General features: G+C 50.6%; 7 protein-coding genes across 7 annotated transcripts; 3 read left to right on the top strand and 4 right to left on the bottom strand.

Moving 5' to 3' along the window:
- Positions 1 to 84: 84 nt before the first annotated feature.
- On the bottom strand, positions 85 to 2,661 carry VFPPC_08088 (xylulose-5-phosphate phosphoketolase; the record flags this gene model as incomplete). Its single annotated transcript, XM_018286853.1, has 3 exons — positions 85 to 800; positions 860 to 1,064; positions 1,120 to 2,661. 3 exons carry the CDS (start codon positions 2,659 to 2,661, stop codon positions 85 to 87), a joined length of 2,463 nt encoding a protein of 820 aa, XP_018143640.1.
- A 2,065-nt stretch (positions 2,662 to 4,726) lies between these two features.
- VFPPC_08087 (ankyrin repeat-containing domain-containing protein) lies at positions 4,727 to 5,302 on the top strand (the record flags this gene model as incomplete). Its single annotated transcript, XM_018286852.2, has 3 exons — positions 4,727 to 4,879; positions 4,945 to 5,085; positions 5,147 to 5,302. The coding sequence occupies 3 exons, from the start codon at positions 4,727 to 4,729 to the stop codon at positions 5,300 to 5,302; spliced, it is 450 nt and encodes a 149-aa protein (XP_018143639.2).
- A 675-nt stretch (positions 5,303 to 5,977) lies between these two features.
- On the top strand, positions 5,978 to 7,944 carry VFPPC_08086 (T-complex protein 1 subunit eta; the record flags this gene model as incomplete). The annotated part of the gene is made up of 4 exons (XM_018286851.1): positions 5,978 to 6,023; positions 6,124 to 6,290; positions 6,390 to 6,711; positions 6,809 to 7,944. The coding sequence occupies 4 exons, from the start codon at positions 5,978 to 5,980 to the stop codon at positions 7,942 to 7,944; spliced, it is 1,671 nt and encodes a 556-aa protein (XP_018143638.1).
- A 329-nt stretch (positions 7,945 to 8,273) lies between these two features.
- On the bottom strand, positions 8,274 to 10,034 carry VFPPC_14347 (L-azetidine-2-carboxylic acid acetyltransferase; the record flags this gene model as incomplete). The annotated part of the gene is made up of 1 exon (XM_018292116.1): positions 8,274 to 10,034. The coding sequence occupies one exon, from the start codon at positions 10,032 to 10,034 to the stop codon at positions 8,274 to 8,276; it is 1,761 nt and encodes a 586-aa protein (XP_018143637.1).
- A 1,060-nt stretch (positions 10,035 to 11,094) lies between these two features.
- VFPPC_08085 (37S ribosomal protein MRP4) lies at positions 11,095 to 12,859 on the bottom strand (the record flags this gene model as incomplete). The annotated part of the gene is made up of 3 exons (XM_022428594.1): positions 11,095 to 11,523; positions 11,642 to 12,611; positions 12,663 to 12,859. The coding sequence occupies 3 exons, from the start codon at positions 12,857 to 12,859 to the stop codon at positions 11,095 to 11,097; spliced, it is 1,596 nt and encodes a 531-aa protein (XP_022284390.1).
- A 256-nt stretch (positions 12,860 to 13,115) lies between these two features.
- Positions 13,116 to 15,305, bottom strand: VFPPC_08084 (CBS/PB1 domain-containing protein; the record flags this gene model as incomplete). Its single annotated transcript, XM_018286849.1, has 3 exons — positions 13,116 to 14,083; positions 14,148 to 15,021; positions 15,129 to 15,305. 3 exons carry the CDS (start codon positions 15,303 to 15,305, stop codon positions 13,116 to 13,118), a joined length of 2,019 nt encoding a protein of 672 aa, XP_018143635.1.
- A 2,581-nt stretch (positions 15,306 to 17,886) lies between these two features.
- Positions 17,887 to 20,312, top strand: VFPPC_14346 (metallothionein expression activator; the record flags this gene model as incomplete). The annotated part of the gene is made up of 2 exons (XM_018292115.1): positions 17,887 to 18,616; positions 18,679 to 20,312. 2 exons carry the CDS (start codon positions 17,887 to 17,889, stop codon positions 20,310 to 20,312), a joined length of 2,364 nt encoding a protein of 787 aa, XP_018143634.1.
- Between the last annotated feature and the right edge of the window lie 7 nt (positions 20,313 to 20,319).

Raw genomic sequence — 20,319 nt, 5'->3', positions numbered from 1 at the left:
GCCAAAATGCATTCAGGCTCCATTCTCAAAACATACTAAACTCAAAAACTCCTTCCCAAAAACAAGACGCCATCACTTGACAGTTTATTTCGCGTTAATGGTCATCTTTTCAGCAGCCTTCTTCCACAATCCATCCCGCTGCCATGTCCACTTGGACAATGCTGGTGGATCCATGCCCATCTCGAATGCCTCATTTCGCGCAGCAATCTGCTGATCCAAGAGGGACTGTCGGGCAGAGGCACCACGGTTGCCCAGACACGTCATACGGTCGATAGCATCGATGGCGAGACTGAATCGATCAGTCTGGTTGCGGATGGCCAGTTCCAGCGGGGTGTCGATGTTGCCCTTCTCGCGGTATCCACGGACATGTAAGTTCTGGCTGCCGGGTCGCTTGTACGTGAGACGATGCACCATCCAGGGATAGCTGTGGAAGTTGAAGATGATGGGAGTGTTGTCGGTAAATAGGCTGACCCATTCCTTGTCGGTGAGACCATGGGGATGGTCAGACGGGTGGATGAGCTTGAACAGGTCGACGCAATTGACGAATCGAATCTTCAGATCGTGGAAGAATCCGAGCAAAAGATCGACGGCGGCGAGTGACTCTTGGGTGCTGATATCGCCGCAGGATGCCATAATCAGGTCGGGTTCGCATCCAGTGTCAGTGCTGAACTTGGGCCAGATACCGATACCCTTGGTGCAGTGCTGGATAGCTGCCTCCATGTCGAGGTACTGCAGGTGGTCCTGCTTGTCGGCAACAATCACGTTGACGTAGTTATTAGACCTCAGGCAGTGGTCCATGACTATTTGTGATTCATTAGCAAATTGACCATATGTCAATGGCACAAGGGTTGAGACTCACCAGACAAAAGACAGTTACCGTCTGGGGGCAAGTAAATACGAACAACCTCGGGGCTCTTGTTGGCAACCACATCAAGGAAGCCAGGGTCCTGGTGGGTGAAGCCATTGTGGTCCTGCCTCCAAACAAGAGCTGTAAGGAGAATGTTGAGTGAAGCAACCTTTGCTCGCCACTCCACCTCGAGACACTTTTCAATCCACTTGCAGTGCTGCGTAGTCCGTTAGTAACAGAACCGTATGAGTAAAGGTTTGGCGATTTCATACCTGATTGACCATGGAGTCAATGACATGGATAAAAGGCTCGTAACTGTTGAGCAAGCCATGTCTGCCGCTCAAGACGTAGCCCTCAAGCCACCCTTCGCAAGTATGCTCAGACAGCATTTCCATGACTCGTCCAGCCATGGCAAGGTTGCCGCCGTTGGCATCCTCCTCGAAGTAGTCGCCCATCCAGACTTTCTTGCCCGCCTCGTAAACTCGTGACAACTTGTTCGATTCGGTTTCATCGGGGCCAAACAGCCTAAAGTTATGCATGTTCCGGGCCATGACGTCTCTCAGGAAGCCTGCCATGTTTGTCATGCTCCCAACCATGGTGGCGCCAGGATGGTCAACTTTGATGGCGTAGTCTTTGAAATCGGGCATCTTGAGTGGCTTCTTGATAAGACCTCCATTTGCGACCAAGTTGGCGCTCATGCGACGATGTCCGTCTGGACACAGTTTTCGCAAAGCGGCAATTGGTGCACCTTCCTTGTCGAAAAGCCTATCAGGCTCGTAGCTACGCATCCAAGATTCAAGAACCTTGAGATGATCGGCGTTTGTGTTGACATCGGTGATGGGAACTTGGTGAGCTCTCCAGAAGCCTCCAAGATAGTTATCGTCGACTTTTCGAGGCGCAGTCCACCCCTTAGGCGTTCGCAAAACAATCATTGGCCATCTGGGACGGAAAGCTTTGCCGCTGTCACGCGCCTTCTTTTGGTAATCCTTGATGAGGCCGACACAATGCTCGAGGGTTGAGGCCATAGCTTGATGCATACTGTCCAATTCATCACCCTCGACAAAGAAGGGCTCCCAGCCATAGCCAATGAACAAGTTCTTGAGCTCGTCGTGAGAGATACGGGCAAGAACAGTGGGATTGTTGATTTTGTAGCCATTTAGATGCAACACTGGCAGGACAGCGCCATCAGTTATTGGGTTCAGAAATTTGGTTGAGTGCCAGGAAGTGGCGAGCGGGCCAGTTTCAGCTTCGCCATCACCGACCATAGTCAGCGCAATCAGGTCTGGATGGTCAAAGACTGAGCCAAAGGCGTGGGAAATCGAATAGCCCAGTTCACCACCTTCGTGGATAGATCCAGGCGTCTCGGGGGTGGCATGCGAACCAATGCCACCTGGGAATGAGAAGTACTTGAAGAACTTCTGGAGACCCTCGATATCCCGGGATTTCTCAGGGTAGACTTCCGAATAGACTCCCTCTAGATAAGACTGTGACAACACAGCGGGAGCTCCATGGCCAGGACCAGAAACGAAATACGCGTTCAAATCGTACTTCTTGATGAGACGGTTGAAGTGCATATAAGTGAAGATCTGACCGGGAGCAGACCCAAAATGACCCAGAAGACGCTGCTTCAAGTGTTCTCTTTTGAGAGGCTCACGGAGCAGTGGGTTTTCTCGCAGATAAATCATGCCCAGAGACAAGTAGCAGCTGGCCTTGAAGTAGTCATTGTACAGGGCAATATCGGAGGCATTGAGCGGGTTGCCCTTGATGGTAGATCGAGCTGGGCCAAAGGCCCGAATGGAATGTTCGTCAGCCATTGCGAATGGCTCAGACGCTGTAGCAGCAATTGAAGCTCACGGAAGCTATTTCGAAGCTTGGACGATATCGAATTTTGCTGGAGCGGGAGAGAATCAAAGCAGCATTCAAGTCTCTGTTGGTTCAGGAAGGCTCAGAAGAGAAAATTGTAGGTGTCGAAGAATTAACTCTTCGGGTCCTGACAGCCCGGTGCCACCTTTTTGATGGTGAGGCATGACGACTACATTACCAATTGTACAGATGCAAGCTGCTGTTGCCGGGCCGTTTAACATCGGCGATCCGCAAACAGATAAGAGGCAAGGATTTTGGGTTTGGATGGTGTGAAGGTTGTCCCACGGTGGCACAGCTACAGATAGCTCCAGCTAGCTAATGAGAAGACTAGGCTGTGAAAGTGTGGGTGCAACGGTGGCAAGCTGTTGGCGGTCGTTAGATGGGCAGATGCGGAATGCTCGGATGATGGTGGTGATGATGATGTCGGAGGGGGAAAGTCGATGGTCAGTTCTGGTTGTCGGTGGCGCCAGCTATGTGCGTCAAGGTGTGAAGGAGCTGGCATTCAATGTTCGTTGCTTGAACTTGTGCAAAATTTCTGCGGGGTAAAAAGACACTGAAATGCATTGCAACATTATCAAAGCTTCCCATAACTTGCATTGTACTTTAAAGAAAGAGTACAACACCTGACGGGACAGGACCAATTGCTTCTCAATCATGGAAAGTCCTTGTCGTTAAACATGAGATCAATATGTCAATTGACTCAATTCCTTACATATTTGGCCATGATACATTGCAGTGGGTGGGAAGAGCTAGGAACCCCACGTACTCCACCCATGATCCCGGTGCCGTTTTCACCAGGCTCAACAAGGCCATCACCTTGACGCTGCACAGCTCATAATAGAATCTCTACTCCGTAGTTCAAGAGATGACATTGATACAATAAACAATGCTTCAGGGGATCCATGTCTAAACCGCCATCTTAACGCCTTCTCTCGCCTGTTCAATTAAAACGTGCCAGCGAACTGCAACAAAGCTGGCAGCTTGTGCATAAACATCTGATGAGCTTTACGTCTGGATGGCGCTTGATGGGCGCCACCGATGAGAAAGTCAAAAACTACTGGTGGCGCATCTATCCGTTTCCTGAGCTAGCAACGGATGTCAGACGAGGTCTGCATGCGTCCATGCAGCAAAACAACCATTGCAACTCGTTGATCCCAAACCAATTGCCATCATCTCCTGATGTCGGGTGGATTGCGACCTCGATCAGTTTTGCTCTCATTTGATCCATCACACGGCCAGGAAACCGAGTCTTTCTGTTTAAGACAGCATCTGGGTCAAACCCTCCATTACGAGAGCTTTGTTTCCAAGCAATACAATGAACCACGGAAGCGTGACGCCGCAACCTGAGCCGCCTCTTCTCTGGACTCCAATCCGCATCCGGTGGCGACGGGCGGCACCGGCATAGTGGACGATTGAGGATTGAGGTTTCCCTTTTAAGATGACTGAGTCAGCAGAAATACATGCAAAATGACTTTTGTCACGATACAGCCAACTTGACCAAGATTTTGGTGATGAAAGGATGAATGTGACGTGCCATGTGATGACTTAAGGTTGAAGCTCAGCGTAGTGACTGAGTGAGAGGCGAGCTGGGAATGGAACACAATTCTCGCGTAACGGACTTGGTATTTATGCTGTCTTATGCAAATCATATTGATAGCATGACTAAGGTTTTTATAAATAGTTTATAGAATTTATGTGAAACCAAAATACTAGACTATTGAAATTATGAGCATTTGATTCCTCAAAACATGAGCCTGTTGATGGGTTGCTTCATTCAGCATCTTGAGTCGATTCGGCTGGACCCACTCCAAACCTTCAATCTACATCACTTCGAATTACTCTCATCCGGTTCACGATACTGTAGCCACCACGGTAAGGATTGTCCAAAGGAAAGTATTCTCAAATATTGACAAGCTTACAGTTGACTATATAGTAACCACACTGCATTGTCCTCTCCAGTGATTCTGGATTAAACCACCAACCCATACATAGCCAACCCGCGGAACCACCGGCATCATGGACGGTGCAGACAACTCACTTCCACCAGAGGCCCTCGCCTTGGCCGCGCGCATGTATAATGCAGCAAGAGCCGGAGACCTGGCTACATTTCAACAAGCTCTTCCTGCTGGTTTGCCGGCCAACATGACAAATGAAAAGGGCGATACGTTGGTTTGTCACGCCCACCAGGTTCATTTAAATGAAAGTCAATGCTGATGGATAAAACGCCAAACCAGCTCATGCTCGCCGCCTATTATGGCCATGCGGATTTAGTCAAGCTACTTATTCAACACGGTGCTGATCCTAACCGTCTTAACGACAAGAATCAGAGCCCGTTGGCTGGGGCTGTGTTTAAGAAGGAGGATGCGGTCATCGAGGTGAGTTGGCACAACTGCCCCAGAGCTGCTACAACGAACTACTTATCTATTTTTGTTCAAGGTTTTATTAGAGGGTGGTGCGGATCCTGAACATGGAAATCCAAATGCTATGCAGTGTGTAGCTATGTTTAAGCAAGAGGAGGCGTGGATGGCCAAATTTGAGGCCGCAACTGGACGAGGAAAGGCGAGGGAGTCTGGGCAAGGTCCGTCATTGTAGTGCTGTGTTTGTGAGTGGTGATATATGGTTCTTTGAAGTATTGTAGGTATGGGGCAAGGAGTCTGAGCTTTATGACATATGCTTGCTATGGGAATGACTGTGCGAAACAAGCAAGGTAATAGCTATAATGAGAGGGTTCGTGATATAAATACAGGCATACTCATTTTTTATAATCTAATCCTCCAGTTCCATAAAATATAGCATATAGTCCATGGAAACATTTGCATGTATCGGTCCTCAAAGGACAATGATTTCGTCCCGGAAGCAAATCGTCGGCTACCCTAAACATTGAGAAATGTGGAGAAGATTGAATGATGCTGGAATCATCTTCAATTGCAGTTCTGCTGCCTTCGACCGCCATTCTGCCCCTCCATATGGAGCATTTGCGTGCCTGGATTGGCCCGTGCGCTTTCCACCAGTGCAAACTGACCGACTTGCGTTGGACAAGGCGGCAACAATTTTTTGGCTGGAGCTCCGGGTTCAAGTCCCAACAGCACGGCCACTGGAACCCCCATACAATACTCCGTACACCAGACCACATCCCACATCCCACATTCACGACTTTGACAACTGCACGCCGTCGTCGCATCTCGCTGGACTCGACCACCTCGAAGCCGCTCAGCTATTCACCCGTCGAGCTCCAAGGCGACTAGTTCTCGCACAACCACCGCCATAATGTCGTTCGGTGGCCAGACGCCGACCATTATCGTCCTCAAAGAAGGTGAGAGCTTGCCCCACTGCCCCTTCTTCGATGCTCTTCCGTCCGGCTGCGAAACCGTTGTGAGAGTCCAGTTTGGCTGACCGCACTCTACTCTGCATAGGAACCGATACTTCCCAAGGCAAGGGTCAAATTGTCTCCAACATCAATGCCTGTCTTGCTGTCCAGGCCACTATCAAATCGACCCTGGGTCCGTATGGCGGGGACCTGCTAATGGTCGATGAGAATGGCAAGCAAACCATTACCAACGACGGTGCCACTGTCATGAAGGTTCGAATTCCCGAAAATGTTCTGGCGCACACTTTGTGGACGATACCCGAGCCGGCTCGATAATTAGTAGGAAGGTTGTTTGCTAACTATCATACAAAGCTTCTCGACATTGTTCACCCCGCCGCCCGAATCCTCGTCGACATCGCACGATCACAAGATGCAGAAGTTGGTGATGGTACGACGTCTGTGGTTGTCCTGGCCGGAGAGATCCTAAAGGAAGTCAAGGACCACGTCGAGCAGGGTGTCAGCGCTCAGATCATCATCAAAGGTTTGAGGAGAGCGTCAAAGATGGCTGTCAACAAGATCAAGGAAATCGCCGTAAGCACCAACGAGGGTAATCGCCGCGAAACCCTCAAGAAGTTGGCTGCCACCGCCATGACTAGCAAGTTGATCAAGCGAAACACTGAGTTCTTCACAGAGAGTAAGTTGTGAACAGACCGTCCAGATCTACGCTTCTGCCCCCCTCCCCCCCCTCCCTTGACCAACGAGCCGTACGCTGACACTGGCATCGCAATTAGTGGTTGTCGATGCCGTTCTATCCCTCGACCAAGACGATCTCAACGAGAAGCTCATTGGAATCAAGAAAATCCCCGGCGGCTCGCTAACCGAATCACGATTCGTCAACGGTGTCGCTTTCAAGAAGACGTTCTCATATGCCGGTTTCGAACAACAACCCAAATCCTTCAAGAAGCCCAAGATTGTGTGTCTCAACGTTGAGCTGGAGCTCAAGGCTGAAAAGGACAACGCCGAAGTCCGCGTGGAACAGGTGTCCGAGTACCAGGCCATTGTCGACGCTGAGTGGCAGATTATCTACAAGAAGCTGGAGGCCATCTACAAGACTGGTGCCAAGGTTGTTCTGAGCAAGCTGCCTATTGGTGACTTGGCCACCCAATTCTTCGCCGACAGAGACATCTTTTGCGCTGGCCGTGTTACTGGGGAGGACATGGAACGTGTTGTCCAGGCTACTGGAGCTGTTACCCAGTCGACCTGCTCTGATATCCTGCCTGAGCACCTGGGCACGTGCGGAAGCTTCGAGGAGCGTCAAATTGGTGGCGAACGGTTCAACTTCTTTGAGGAGTGCCCCGAGGCCAAGACCTGCACACTAGTGTTGCGTGGTGGTGCCGAGCAATTCATCGCCGAGGTTGAGCGATCTCTCCACGACGCCATCATGATTGTCAAGCGAGCCATCAAGAACCACATGATTGTTGGTGGTGGTGGTGCCGTTGAGATGGAGATCTCAGCATACCTACACCGATTCGCTGACAAAGACGTGTCCAACAAGCAACAGGCCATTATCAAGTCCTTCGCCAAGGCCCTCGAGATCATCCCCCGACAGCTCTGCGACAATGCCGGCTTTGACGCAACCGATATCCTCAACAAGTTGCGCGTCGACCACCGCAAGGGCAGCATCTGGGCTGGTGTGGACTTCAAGAACGAGGGTGTAGCTGATATGATGGAGCGGTTTGTATGGGAACCTGCCCTTATCAAGATCAATGCTCTGCAGGCTGCCACCGAAGCCAGTTGCTTGATCTTGGGTGTAGATGAGACCATTCGAAATGAGGAGAGTGCCAAGCCACAAGCTCCTGGCCAGTTACCCCCCGGTGCGGCTCAGCGAGCAGTTCGTGGTCGTGGCCGCGGCATGCCTCGTCGATGAGCATGGTGAAAGGGGCAAAAAAATAAAGTAGGAAAAGAAAAGTACTGGTCACGGTAGATGCTTGGTTGCAAAAAAATAAAATGGGTATATAGGAAATGAATCTGGGGGTGTTGAGGGTCTGTATGATACCTAGAAGACAACTTCTGTACTAGACCTGTTGTCATCGTCACCTAATTTGATATAATGTGCCTCATCTAACCCATGTCCACTCCGTGCTAAAGATATCATTAATATCTGTGTAATGCCGCTCACACGCTACGAATGCAAAATATGCCAACTTTTTACGCTTTATCACATGCACCACATCACTATGCAGGATCATGCTGTTTCTATCCCCCGTCAAACCCAACGTCGTAAAGCCTGTCCCTATGCCCAATTCTTCTCCCTTCCTCTAAGCCCTCCATCGCACCGTCATTACAATCCACTTCGTCATGTTCAATCAGCATTTCTAGATCCCTGTCCACTGCCGCCGCCGCCGCAGCTTCCGCGGCAGCCGCATCAGAATCCTGTCCTGGAACAACATCCTCCGTCGCGTTGAGGAGTGCCTGGAAGTCCGCGTGGGGATGGTAATGATCAAACGGTATGTCGTCTTGTGTCGAAGAAGGATGCTGGTGGTCGTGGTGATTGATGATTTGGGGATCGATGGGCTGGTATGTTTCGTGGGAAGCAGGCTGGTCCTGAAGCATGGGGTTATGATGGTGATGTTGGTGGTGATGGGGGTTATGGTGTTCGTTGTGGTGGGGATGTTGGGCGTGACTGTGAGGGTCGTGTAGTATTTGGTTGTTTTGATGCGTTGTAGCTAGGACGGAGATATCACTGGGATTGGCGTATGCGCTCGGACTAGAGGACGAGTCAGGCTGGGATAATGCTTCCATGAGGCCGGCGTGGTTCTGCTGCAGGGTCAGAACACGTCCAGAGTTGACATCGTCGTCTTGCTGTTGGATCGGAGACTGTGCTTGACGTTGCGTCTCGTTTCCGTTGAGACCGGCGGACACAGTTGAGCTGGTTGGTGTGCTGGCGCTTCCATTCTTGCGGTTTCCGCCTGGATTTGGCGTCTTGCCCAGTTCTTTGCACTCCACACAGGCGCGAATCACGTCGCTCACAGTCTCCTTGATGCGGCTCCAGTGGAACTTTTCCGCAATCGTTGCGGTCGTCTTGTTGATTCCGCCATGGTGGATAGCATGAACGTTTCTAGCAATTTCATACTGCCGTGCTGGATCAGAAATGACCTCCTTGTCCTTGAGCATCAGCTTGTCGCCTTCAAGGAGCTTATAATGTGTTGCTGCGCTCCGTAGCCTGCTCTTTTCAGCACGGTCCGCCCCATTCGGATATTTACCGTACTTGAGGTAGAATCGAATCTTGTCGAAGCGTTCCTCGCTGACGAGTTCTTCGCTTTCTCCCGGAGCTAGGTCTCGGCCGTATATTATGGCGTCAATAAGTCTATCTGGGTGACTTCGGAGGTTGCCACATGCTTTTATGCGGCCAATGCGTTTGAACCCAAGTGCGTCCCAGATGCGACATGACGCGACGTTGGTTTCGTACACCAAATTAAAGACGCTGTATGTGTAACCAAGTCTCGGGGCCCAATCAATGTATGCTTCACCCATGAGTCGTCCCACACCACGATTACGGGATGCGTCTGTTGTAATGAAACTGGCATTACATATATGGCTGCTCCGACCAGGATAATTGGGTTTGATGAAGAAGCTTCCGAGACACTCTTTCGCCCAGTCCTTGCTGTTCATCACATCCTCTGCACTGTCAATATTTCCCATCAGCATGACCGCCCCAAAGGTCTGGAACCAGTAGTCTGCAAAGCCGTCAACTGTAAATGGTTCCATCATGGGGTACGTATCGCCTCCTTCTATCTCGCGGTTCAGCTGGTCGCACAGGTAGACCAACAGCGACGCGGGCAGCTGGTGCCGCGAGACAAAAGGCACAATCGTCGCAACTGTCTGGCGATCTCGTAATGTCACTTGACGAGGAACAATATCGTCAGGCAATCCGGGGTTGCTCGGATCCGGGAATGGAGGCTGGCCGGAGACCCGGTAGATGGTGGGGCTTGTCGGATCGTCCATGACAGCGGGCATTTTGTGTGTGATCGACTGCTCATGCAGGGCCAAGCCAAAGGTTGCCAGTGGCTTGTTAGCGGCCGTTTTCTTGTCTTTTCTTTTTTGGTCCAGTCCAGTGCCTTGTTTCTTCCCTGTTGTATGTTTTGGCAGGTTGTTTGTTTCCCTTAATCACCTGTCCCTGTCACGGATTTGCGATGTTGATGCGGACTTATTCCTAGATAATTTTCCCCGTCAGGCGCTCTGTAGCTTCGTTTCTGACGCAGGCAATGCCGATCTATCTCAGCCCATCGAGCCTATTCTCATCCAAAACAAAACAGTCATCAGCTGTAGCATGACATCTGTTCCAGACCATGGATCAAAATGGGACCCCTGCCCGTGAGCTCCGTATAAGTCAAGAGGAGGTCAAGGCTGGTCCTATCCTGCTTGCTGCAACGCTGAGCAAACCGTCTGTGCCCACAGATGCGGTCAAGCCAAATCTGGATCAACGCTGCCCAAACGACCACTCTGGCACAGTAGCGTCCACGCACTCTGTTGGCACGTCCAAGTGCAAGACGCGTCCACCAGTAACTGGTGTTTTTGGCGTCTCGCCGTGCTCGTGTGGAACAACCAGACCGGGTCGGGCTGGAGCTGGTCAGGCTGGTCAGTTAGTTGGCCGGGTTGGTTTGGTTTGCCTGTGCTGAAATGTTCGTCGTGAGGTCAACTGCGTGGTGAGGGGAACTGCGCAGGGCGAAGTTTACAGCCCGCCTGTGCATGCATCTGTAGGCCCTGTGGGTTGTCTGTCCTGTCGGCACGTGGGCCGAACGTGGCCCAGAACGGCTACGTGTTAATCCGTGCCGACCCCGAAAGTTGGCTGCACAGCAACTGACATCAATCAATCAACCAGAAACTCATGACTGTGTGGCTTCGTTTGCGGGCGGGATTAGTATATACTTTATAGTTGCTTTCTTGCTCGATTCGACGTCCGCAACAACGTTTCGGTTCCCAGATTACTGTCAATATAGTACATTGTTTTGCTGGCTAGATATTATCTCCTCTATGATACACATCTCCAATATCCTTACAAGATCTATACAAGCGCTCACTTCTGTTTGCCACCCACGGCCAGCTCGATATGCGTAGTCTGCTGCTGGACTCGTTGCAGCTGCGCCTCAATATCTGCAAGTTGACTCCCCACCTTGCCTCTTGACTGCTCCTTCGGCAAAGGCACATCGCCTGCCTTGACAGCAGCATCTGTGGCATCATTCAACGCAGTCTCCCCAAGCATCTTGACCATATCGTCTTCGCTGATTTCCACGTCCACATCCTTATTTCCGAGTCTCATAAGTTTTTGTTCCTCTTCGGTGAAACCCTGAACATTAGACTGCATTCGGCCCATGACTTCTTTACGGTTCGCGATTGCCATCTTTACTTCCTTCTGCATATGCCTCACCAATTCAGGCGGGGTGTTCCATGAAACATCACCCTTGGAAGCGTCTTGAAGTCGACGCTGCTTGCCCCTTTGTCCGGCCTTACCCAGAACACCAGCAACGACAGCCATGGCTCGTAGACTGGATTCAATCAGTTAGCAAAGCTCAGGATATGACCGTCGGAATGATAACAATATCCAGAAAAAATAGGGGAAAGGCATACCTGTCATCATTGGCGGGGATAGTGTAGGTAACCCAGGAAGGATCAACGTTGGTATCAATGACACCAATTGTCGGAATATTCTTGAGACCACACTCGTACAACATGGTATAGTTTTCCAGGGGATTCAGGCAAACGACCAAATCAGGCAGCAACGGCCGAGCGTTGCCCTTATACTGATCAAAGCCATCCAATTCGGAGTCGAGGTGATTCACAACCTTGGTAGCCTGACTCTGCAGGATCACGTCTCGGTTGGTGATGGCTCCCGGCGTCCACTTGGTGAACAGGTGGCAAGCACCGGCCAACTCAGCAGCTTTTGTGACAATCTCCATCTGGCCCTTGCGGGTACCAACGAAAAGAATAACACCACCTCGATACGACACATCCTCCACAACCCGTGCCGCTCGTCGCAGATGTGCAGCAATAGTCTCAAGAGCGATAATGTGAATACCCTGTCGAACACCATAGATGTACCGCGAGTTGGCAGGATTCCAAAGTGAGGTGTTGTGCCCCATATGTGCTTGCGAAGCCATCAGCAGTTCCAACGACACGTCCTCCGGCCCAGGAGGGTTGCTAATCAGCTCAGTCGGTATGTAACGCTTTTCCACCCGGGATCCAAGGCTCCGTGTGTTCTTCTGAATTCTTTGAAACAATGCAAACTGTTGTGCCGGCGCCAATTCTTGGCCTACGTTTCCAATCTGGTGTGCCGTTGTCCAAGACGCTCCGGAGCGCTCCTGGGCAGAATCCGTACCGAGGCTCATGATGAACTCGTCCACGACCTTTTGCCTTCTCTTCTTGGATGATGCTGCAGAAAGGATCTTGGACTCGGCAGGTGAGGATTGCGTCGTAGGCAGTGACTGCACTGGCCCATTGGGGGCTGGATTGGATGTGCTCTGGTTGTTCGCTTCGGTCGACAGCATTCGCAAGGCTGATCGTGTCATGGGAGGCGCCAATGCGCGGCCTATTTTGCTGCATAAGCATTTGTGATGCAATGTTGTAGGTCTAATTGACTCACCATGCCGCACGGCGACGTTTCTCAGTATCATAGTGTCGTATCGTGACGAGTTCCGTTGCTCTCGTTCAATTCTTGAATGTCTACCCTGACAACAACCAAAATTTAAGCAGCATTTAACAAACGGTTTGCAGGGGGTTGTAGCTGCTGGTGTACACCGGAGAACCCATTTTTCCGGCCCCATTCCTGACTTCAAGACCTCCATACAAGTGCTTGATGTCTGTCCCCACTTTTATTTACAAACCGGTGAGGTTCCTAAAGTGAACAGTGTTGGAACTCAGATACCTTCGGCCACTTGTGACAACAGGCGATAATATAAAAGGCTTAATACAATTTATAGCTGGAAACTATTACAAAAAGGAGCTTCTATAAGATACAAAAAACTTGCTATGTATATTTACAGTCGCGCACTCTCGACCTCGTAACTTCGTTAGTGGCGCAAGGAGCTACATCAGCTCATATTACCTGCTGGTTGCCCTTGCAATTGTAAAAACACCAACAATGACCACTGCCAATGTCACAATGGCACCAGGAAGCAGAAGATCATTAGGTACTCCAGCAATAATCTGGTCTTGAGCATGCGCGTTTCTCGTCCGTCGCGAGCGTCGGACTGGGGCTCCATCTTCGTCATCGTCATCCTCGTCCTCATCCTCGTCGTCATCGTAGGCTCTTCGGCGTTCACGGAGACCAGAGGCTGTAGAGGTTGGCGGGGTGGGGATGACTGGCGTCTCAACGGGTGCGGGCGGTGCGACAGGTGGTTTCTCAGGATCATGGGCGTAGAGATCAACCTTCTCGTGACGGCTTTGACGAGCCAGAAGGATGGCTTCAAGTAGGTCATTGTCGGTAGTAATGGAGACCGTGTCGCCTTCGTTATCCATATAGCTGAGAGCGAACCCGCTGCCACTCATTTTGCCTTCCTCCACAACTGGGACACCTCCAATTGCATCGACCTCGTTGCCCAGCTTAGCCGCTACAGCGGCAACAAAGGCCTCAATACCCTGGGCAGCCACCACCTGCAGGCGATGTACTCGGCCTGACGGGGCCTTGAACTTGAATGGGAACGGGACTTCTGCTGGATTCTGTTCCGGGATCTCAGGCGCAATAGATCGTGGAGGCGAGTCGATGCCGACATGAGATGCAGAATCGCCAGGAGCCACACTGTCTCCGAGGCGCTCCCTAGTCACATCAGGAGACATCATGCGAGATCCGAGGTTGGTGTGATGATGGCTGTGGCTGCCTTCGCCAGACATCATTGATTCCGTCTCATGATCAATTGAGAGCCAAAACTTGTTCCAGGCAGGACCTTCACCATCTCCACTAGACATGGTGTTGATTTGCTCCAGAGTGGCATAAGTCAGCTTGAGGACATCAACCATGCCAACGATCTCTCCACCGTCATTCATAACGGGTAGATTAAGATAGTGGCCATCTATTATTGCTTAAATTAGCCTATCGCGAATTAGAAACAAAAAGGGTACGGGATTAAGACTCACCATGCATCTTGCGCAGGGCTGCTTGGATGGTCATATCCATGGGGGCGAAATCCGGATGAGGCGTCATGACTCGGACAACGCTACAGTTTGCGGGATCAAGACCAGGAGCAATTACACGCAAAACGACATCCTTGCTAGTGAAAATACCAGTGATGGCGCCTCCATCTTGTACCAGGACGGCAGTGGTGTGATTCTCCTTCATCAGGGCTGCAGCCTCCTTGACTGAAGTCCTGACACTAACGGTAGTTGGGGGAATGCCGTTCAGGACGGATTCAAGAGTCGGCCCCGACATTTTGGATCGAAGTGCCTCGACATACTGAATAATCTGCTGGGGTTGGGAAGCTCCAAGCTCCGAGTGAACACCTTCCAAGGCATCATAGAGCTTTCTTGAAGAAGAATATGCTCGCTCCAACTTCTCCATGGCATCGTAGAAGCATTTTGTAATATCCAACACACCAGAAATGTCCTGATTCTCATCCATCACGGGCAAGTGACGGAATCCTTTTCGAACCATGAGATCTAGGGCGTCTGTAGCACTCGTATCGGTTCTAGCGCAGAGTGGGTTCTTGGTCATGATTTCGGCGATGGTGACATTGGCCGCCTTATGTCCAGCTCCAACCACACGGAAGGCAAGATCCTTGGCGGTGAAGATACCAGCAATACGATCATCATCGTCAGTAACCAGTACACAGTCCTCTCGTTTCGCAGCCATGAGCTGGGCAGCCTCGGATACGGTGGTTTGGGGCTTGATCTGCAAAGCCTGGCTTGGCTTGAGGGCCAGCACAGTGCCCGGAGGGGCTTTGCGAGAATGTCTGGCGCGATTCGTTAAGTGCTTCTTCTTGGAGAGATCGTTCTCCATTTTCCTGCGGATAGCCTTGAAGCCACAGAGTTAGCTTCATCTAAGCTTTTGGGACCATCTGACAGCAACTGCAGCTCCAACGGTGGCTGCTCCAAGAGACAGCTTGTCCCAATTGAACGTACCTCATCACGCTTGGACTGCTTCTGCCGACTGGCACTGACAGAGGAGCTCGTCTCACTAGGCTGGCTATCCAGAACTGGGCGAGGGATGTTGGAATTGGCCGGACTGTTGGTGGTGAAGGGGATGTTGCCCCTGCCCTGGTTACGGTTGGGCGTCCCTCTCATGGTGTTGCCTGACATGTTGGATGGTGTTGTGGTCGGTATCTCCTGAACAGAAAGACTCGCTGAGGATGAGATCAGAGACGACTCTGGCGGTCTGCAGGACTGCTAAGGCCAGACGGCAGATGCAAAAGCACAATACAGGGACACTGGCGGGATTTTCACAAGTGAGCAAAGGCGAGGACGGGGCTCTGGTGGTCTGGTGTTCTGGTGGCCTGTCTGGTCCAGCAGATTGGTTACCGCGTTCACGGCGTCCAAGACCCTTGTGACTGGACTGGACTGGACCAAATGGCCGAGCACCAGGACAGTCTTTTGCAGCGTCACGTTGTCAAGGTGACAGGGATCCGTTGGAGGGGAATGGAGCTCTGTGAGTGGTCACTTGCCTGTGATGGCGCCACTTTATTTTCTAGTTGGTGGCGCTGGGATTTCCAATCTGATCATTGAAAACAATGAACACGGCTGGTTTTATTTACTCCATGTTGCCATATGGACGCAGTTCATAACCAGTTAGACAGCTGAGCCTGACTGATAACTTCATAGTGACATGGTCGGGTGCAAGCATTGGATGCTACTCGGAGAATGGAATGGGCAGCTACAGAGTATGTAGGTAAATAATAAAAAGGGGTTCATGTTCCAATGTCCCGTTCTGTGCTGTTTCTCCTAGACAGCTGCGCCTAGTTTTAATGATTGTCTCCATTTTTATTCCACCAGAAAAGGGACCAGGCACAATGACAAAACACAACATTGAATAAGCCGCTTCCGAGGTAGACCAGCTGCTCTGGTTAACTTTGCATACAAACTTTAGAACTTTATCAACCAACATTCAAATACTTCATGACCCGAAATCACGCCACACTTGTCTGTAGCTCTTTCCCATGCTGTTCTCTAGCCAACATCTTATGCCCACGAATATTGTAACTGTTTACTGGTTCAGTTCCTAAGACCATGGAGCCCACCATGTGAATCGACCATGTCATCACGCGATGAGGACCAAAATCATACTATACAAGAAAGGGCAAAGAAGCACATCGTGTGAGTATACAAACATTTGGAATTAGACACACACCCACATATCCTGCCATGTGGATGGCAATACATTATCCTTCATGCTGAATTTTAACTCAATTGGTTGATCGGTGATTCGGTGAACATAGTGTGGCCTGATAACATGATGACACTCAATTCTCCAGCATCAGCCTACTCACAAAAAGTCTGGTATGGGCGTGGAAGCAAAGACTTCCGGAGCTTTGGTCGAAAACACCGAGGATCGAAACACCAAGGCAACTATTCTATGACATCAAGACAGTCCTTACAGAGCTTAGTAGCGAAACCTTAATTTTCTCTACAGCCTCCCTTGTGTAGTGGTGGCTGTCTTAGGCATTCGGCGCAGGAAACGAAAGCAATGCCGAATAACTACATGTATTTAGCTGTTTATGGACGGAGCAGGGATACTACACTGGAGCTAGAATCTTTGATACCAACCCGTTACACCAGTCATTGTATTGCGAGTCAAAACTTCTCGCGGTACAGAGTAGGTAGGTCCAAAAACGAACTGGACCTGTCGTACCATCTCCATTGTCCAGCGTGTATCATCGTTCTGGGCAAAAGCCAGTGCATTGGTCTGTCTCATCTGTCCCGAGGGATATCAGAAAAGCTCCATCCATTGTCGAGTGAACAGTGCATCTGAGATAGCGACATGAAACAAGACAGGACGAACGAAAGTGCATGGGGCCTAAGCGAGATAAAGAAGGGAGACCATGGAGTCTTCCACTTGAGCAAAATGGCTGTATACCAAAAATATTCTGTGAAAGGTGGAATTGGCAATAATTGCCATGATTGATTGATTGTTTCTTTCTTGCGAATCTCCCAGCTGCAAGCCACCCGCGGCAACAGCATGGCATCATGCATGCGGCGCCAGTTAGACGCTGGCTAAATCGGGAGGTACCATGATGTATTGGATTGCACAGGCCAGCTCATTACGGTGATCAGATATTTGAGACATGGTGCCTGCTAGGCCGCGGCGCCAGGGTGACGTGATGGATGTGGTTTGGTGTGGTGTGTGAGGGAGGGAGACTGTGATGGAGGGAGGGAGGCTCTGAATGGCCAAGTCTGTTGCCATGGCGACCGAGTCAACAATTGCTGGGATCAATTACACCACCATCATGCCCAGCTGCTCTTTCGTCCATTCATGCCTGCATTCTGAATCCACTTCCCAAAACTCCATTGCTACTCTTCTATTGACTTCAAATAGAGATTGAGAATACCTGCATCTTCAAAAACTCCGGCTTTCGGGGGAGAAACCTCCATTGGCCTAAGCTCTTCTCCTTGACACACTGTTCTTAGCCTGAACAAGGCCATACTTACAGAAACACTGCGATATACGTGCAAAGGTCGCACCCGACTGAGCACAACCACTCTTCTTTAGCCCGGCGCCCTGTGCTTGCGCTGCGTGAGGTGAGTTTTGCTCCTCGAGATGGCCGTGTCAACACGAGGAACGACGCATGTTGACAAACGAGGCCAGTTTCGGACCTAGACGGTTCCCCATCGACAAAAACCATCGACCGACGACAACTTCCACCATCCGGACTCCCTTGCAACAAATATGCTGTCCAATCCGCCAACGAGTATTCAAGCCAGGCAGAGGCAACACCGCCGCCAGAATTCGACACCCTCTGCCTTCGAAGGCGCGAATATCTCACCACTGCCCAATGCCAACAACAGACGACAAGCCGCTGCCCACCGGCGCGGTCTAAGTCTCGATATCAGACGACAACAGACGACACCACAGACAGCACGGCAGGACTTGAATAAGGTAAGAATGACTACTAACAATACAGGACTAGCAAATACTTCGCAGCATAACGTTCTGCGAGAAGCGCAGCAGCAACGCACCCAAGCACGCCCGGGCCCCAACCAAATGCAATATGCCTCCATGGCATCTAACGACAATGAGAGCTTCTTGATCTCGCCACATGGAACTCCTCAGACACAACGGTTCGACTCGTCATCATGTTTCGACGCCAATGCTTTCCGGTTTCCATACGGATCCCAATTGGACATGATGATGCAGAAAAACCAGGAGAACTTCTACAATAATATGGCTGAGAGCAAAACCTTTGAACTCTACTCCAATGACAGTGCTCTATCAACTCCCACCTTCATGAATTTTCCAGACAGCCCTGCCGGCCAGGCTTGGTCCGCTGATGACGCAAATGGTCGCCGAAATTCAAGGCGAATCAGCGACGGTATCATGGAGCGTGTAAACAAGTTTGAGAGCATGGGTATTGAAGAGCATCAAAGACCTACCACACCACTAAATCAGAATGGAACTAGTAAGCTGTTTTCCTAACCTCCGACGAAGGAGTTCAAATTTATTGACCAATATTGTGCTCAGACTACTATCCCCCTACCCCAATGGAAACACCTCATGACCGTATGGCCAAGCAAGAAGCCAGACCAGAGAGATTTGCCGAGGATTATGATGAGTCAATGGAAGAAACTATTAAGCCTAACCGGAGCAACCGCTCTGCTCCTCGAGCCCAATCAGTCTTTGCAGAGATGAGACAGCAAGCCGAAGAAAACGTCGCTGTACCTAGCCCGCCGAAGACAAGCACGATACCTGATACCAAGACGTTCAGTAACCTGGAGTCGCAAAATTCAGACTATATGAGCATGAGCGAAATGCGAAACGAGTTTGTCAAGATGGAAGACCCAAATGACGTATCTAGATTTGAGCTGGATACGAATCGCTCGTTCTCGGACTTGTCTCAACACACGTCTCCTGAGTCTCAGTATATTGGCCAGTTTGGTGGTGTCTTCGATGGAAAGCTAGATCTTCAGCATGTGCCTCATTCCGACTCCAATGCCGAATCCGGAAAGTCTTCTCTCCACCGCCGCACAGAGTCTGTTGCCAGTATAGCCAGCGCAGCTAGTATCGCTGACATCAACATTGATGAGACTCGGACAGATACTGGTGTGACTTCGGAGGAGATTTCTCAGTATATCCACAGCCCTGAGACAACGGACGGCAAGTGGGTTTGCCTGTTTGAAGACTGCGGCAAGCAGTTTGGACGAAAGGAAAACATCAAATCACATGTGCAAACACACCTCAACGACCGACAATACCAATGCCCTACCTGCAAGAAGTGCTTTGTGCGTCAGCATGATCTCAAGAGACACGCCAAGATTCATACCGGAATCAAGCCATATCCCTGCGAATGCGGGAACAGCTTCGCCCGTCACGATGCTCTGACCAGACACCGCCAACGAGGCATGTGTATCGGTGCCTTCGACGGAGTTGTCCGCAAGGTCGTCAAGCGTGGCCGCCCCAGGAAGAATCGCCCAGATATGGACACCAGAATGGAGAAATCAGCAAGAACCAGGAAGAAGAACATGTCCATTAGCTCAGTTTCATCTCTGTCCGGATATTCCGATAGCTCTGCCGTCAATTCTCCTGAGAACGATTATAACATGCTCGATGACATGTTGGACATGACAATTGCCAAGAACAGAAGTCATGGGATGCCATCCATGTCAACAGCTCCTATGCCTACATTAGTACCCAAAGGAATTAGCCAAGGCATGGCTGCTTCTCCTTCAGTTGTCAGCGTGCACTCGTATGTGTCACCTGAGGCTATCATGGACAAGATGCCGTCACATCCTGCATCACCTGCAAAAAGCGGCGTCAGCCATTACAACACACCACCTGGGCTATCTCAGTCTTCGTCACCACCACATGGCCAATTCTTTGATATGGACCCCCATACGTCATCTTCTGGAGCTGACGATTTGGCGGGCATGTCAACGGGAAACAGCATGATTGACTCGTCCGGTATGGATGGAACTCTACCTATGGGTATGGGTGACCAAGCCGAGGACTTGCTGCTACAATTTAGCGAAGAAGACGCCGGCCTGTTGCAGCTGGATCGCGAAACAAGCATGCTCATGCTAAATAAGTTTGATGATGAATTTGATAACACTGTCGGCATGTTCACCAACAATGACGACATGTTCTTCAGTAACCCGTGATTTCGCT

Source organism: Pochonia chlamydosporia, chromosome 4 (genome assembly GCF_001653235.2).
Source record: "Pochonia chlamydosporia 170 chromosome 4, whole genome shotgun sequence".
NCBI classification, from domain to species: domain Eukaryota; kingdom Fungi; phylum Ascomycota; class Sordariomycetes; order Hypocreales; family Clavicipitaceae; genus Pochonia; species Pochonia chlamydosporia.
The sequence above is the reverse complement of the archived record's forward strand: the minus strand, read 5'-3'. Positions and strand labels throughout refer to the sequence as shown.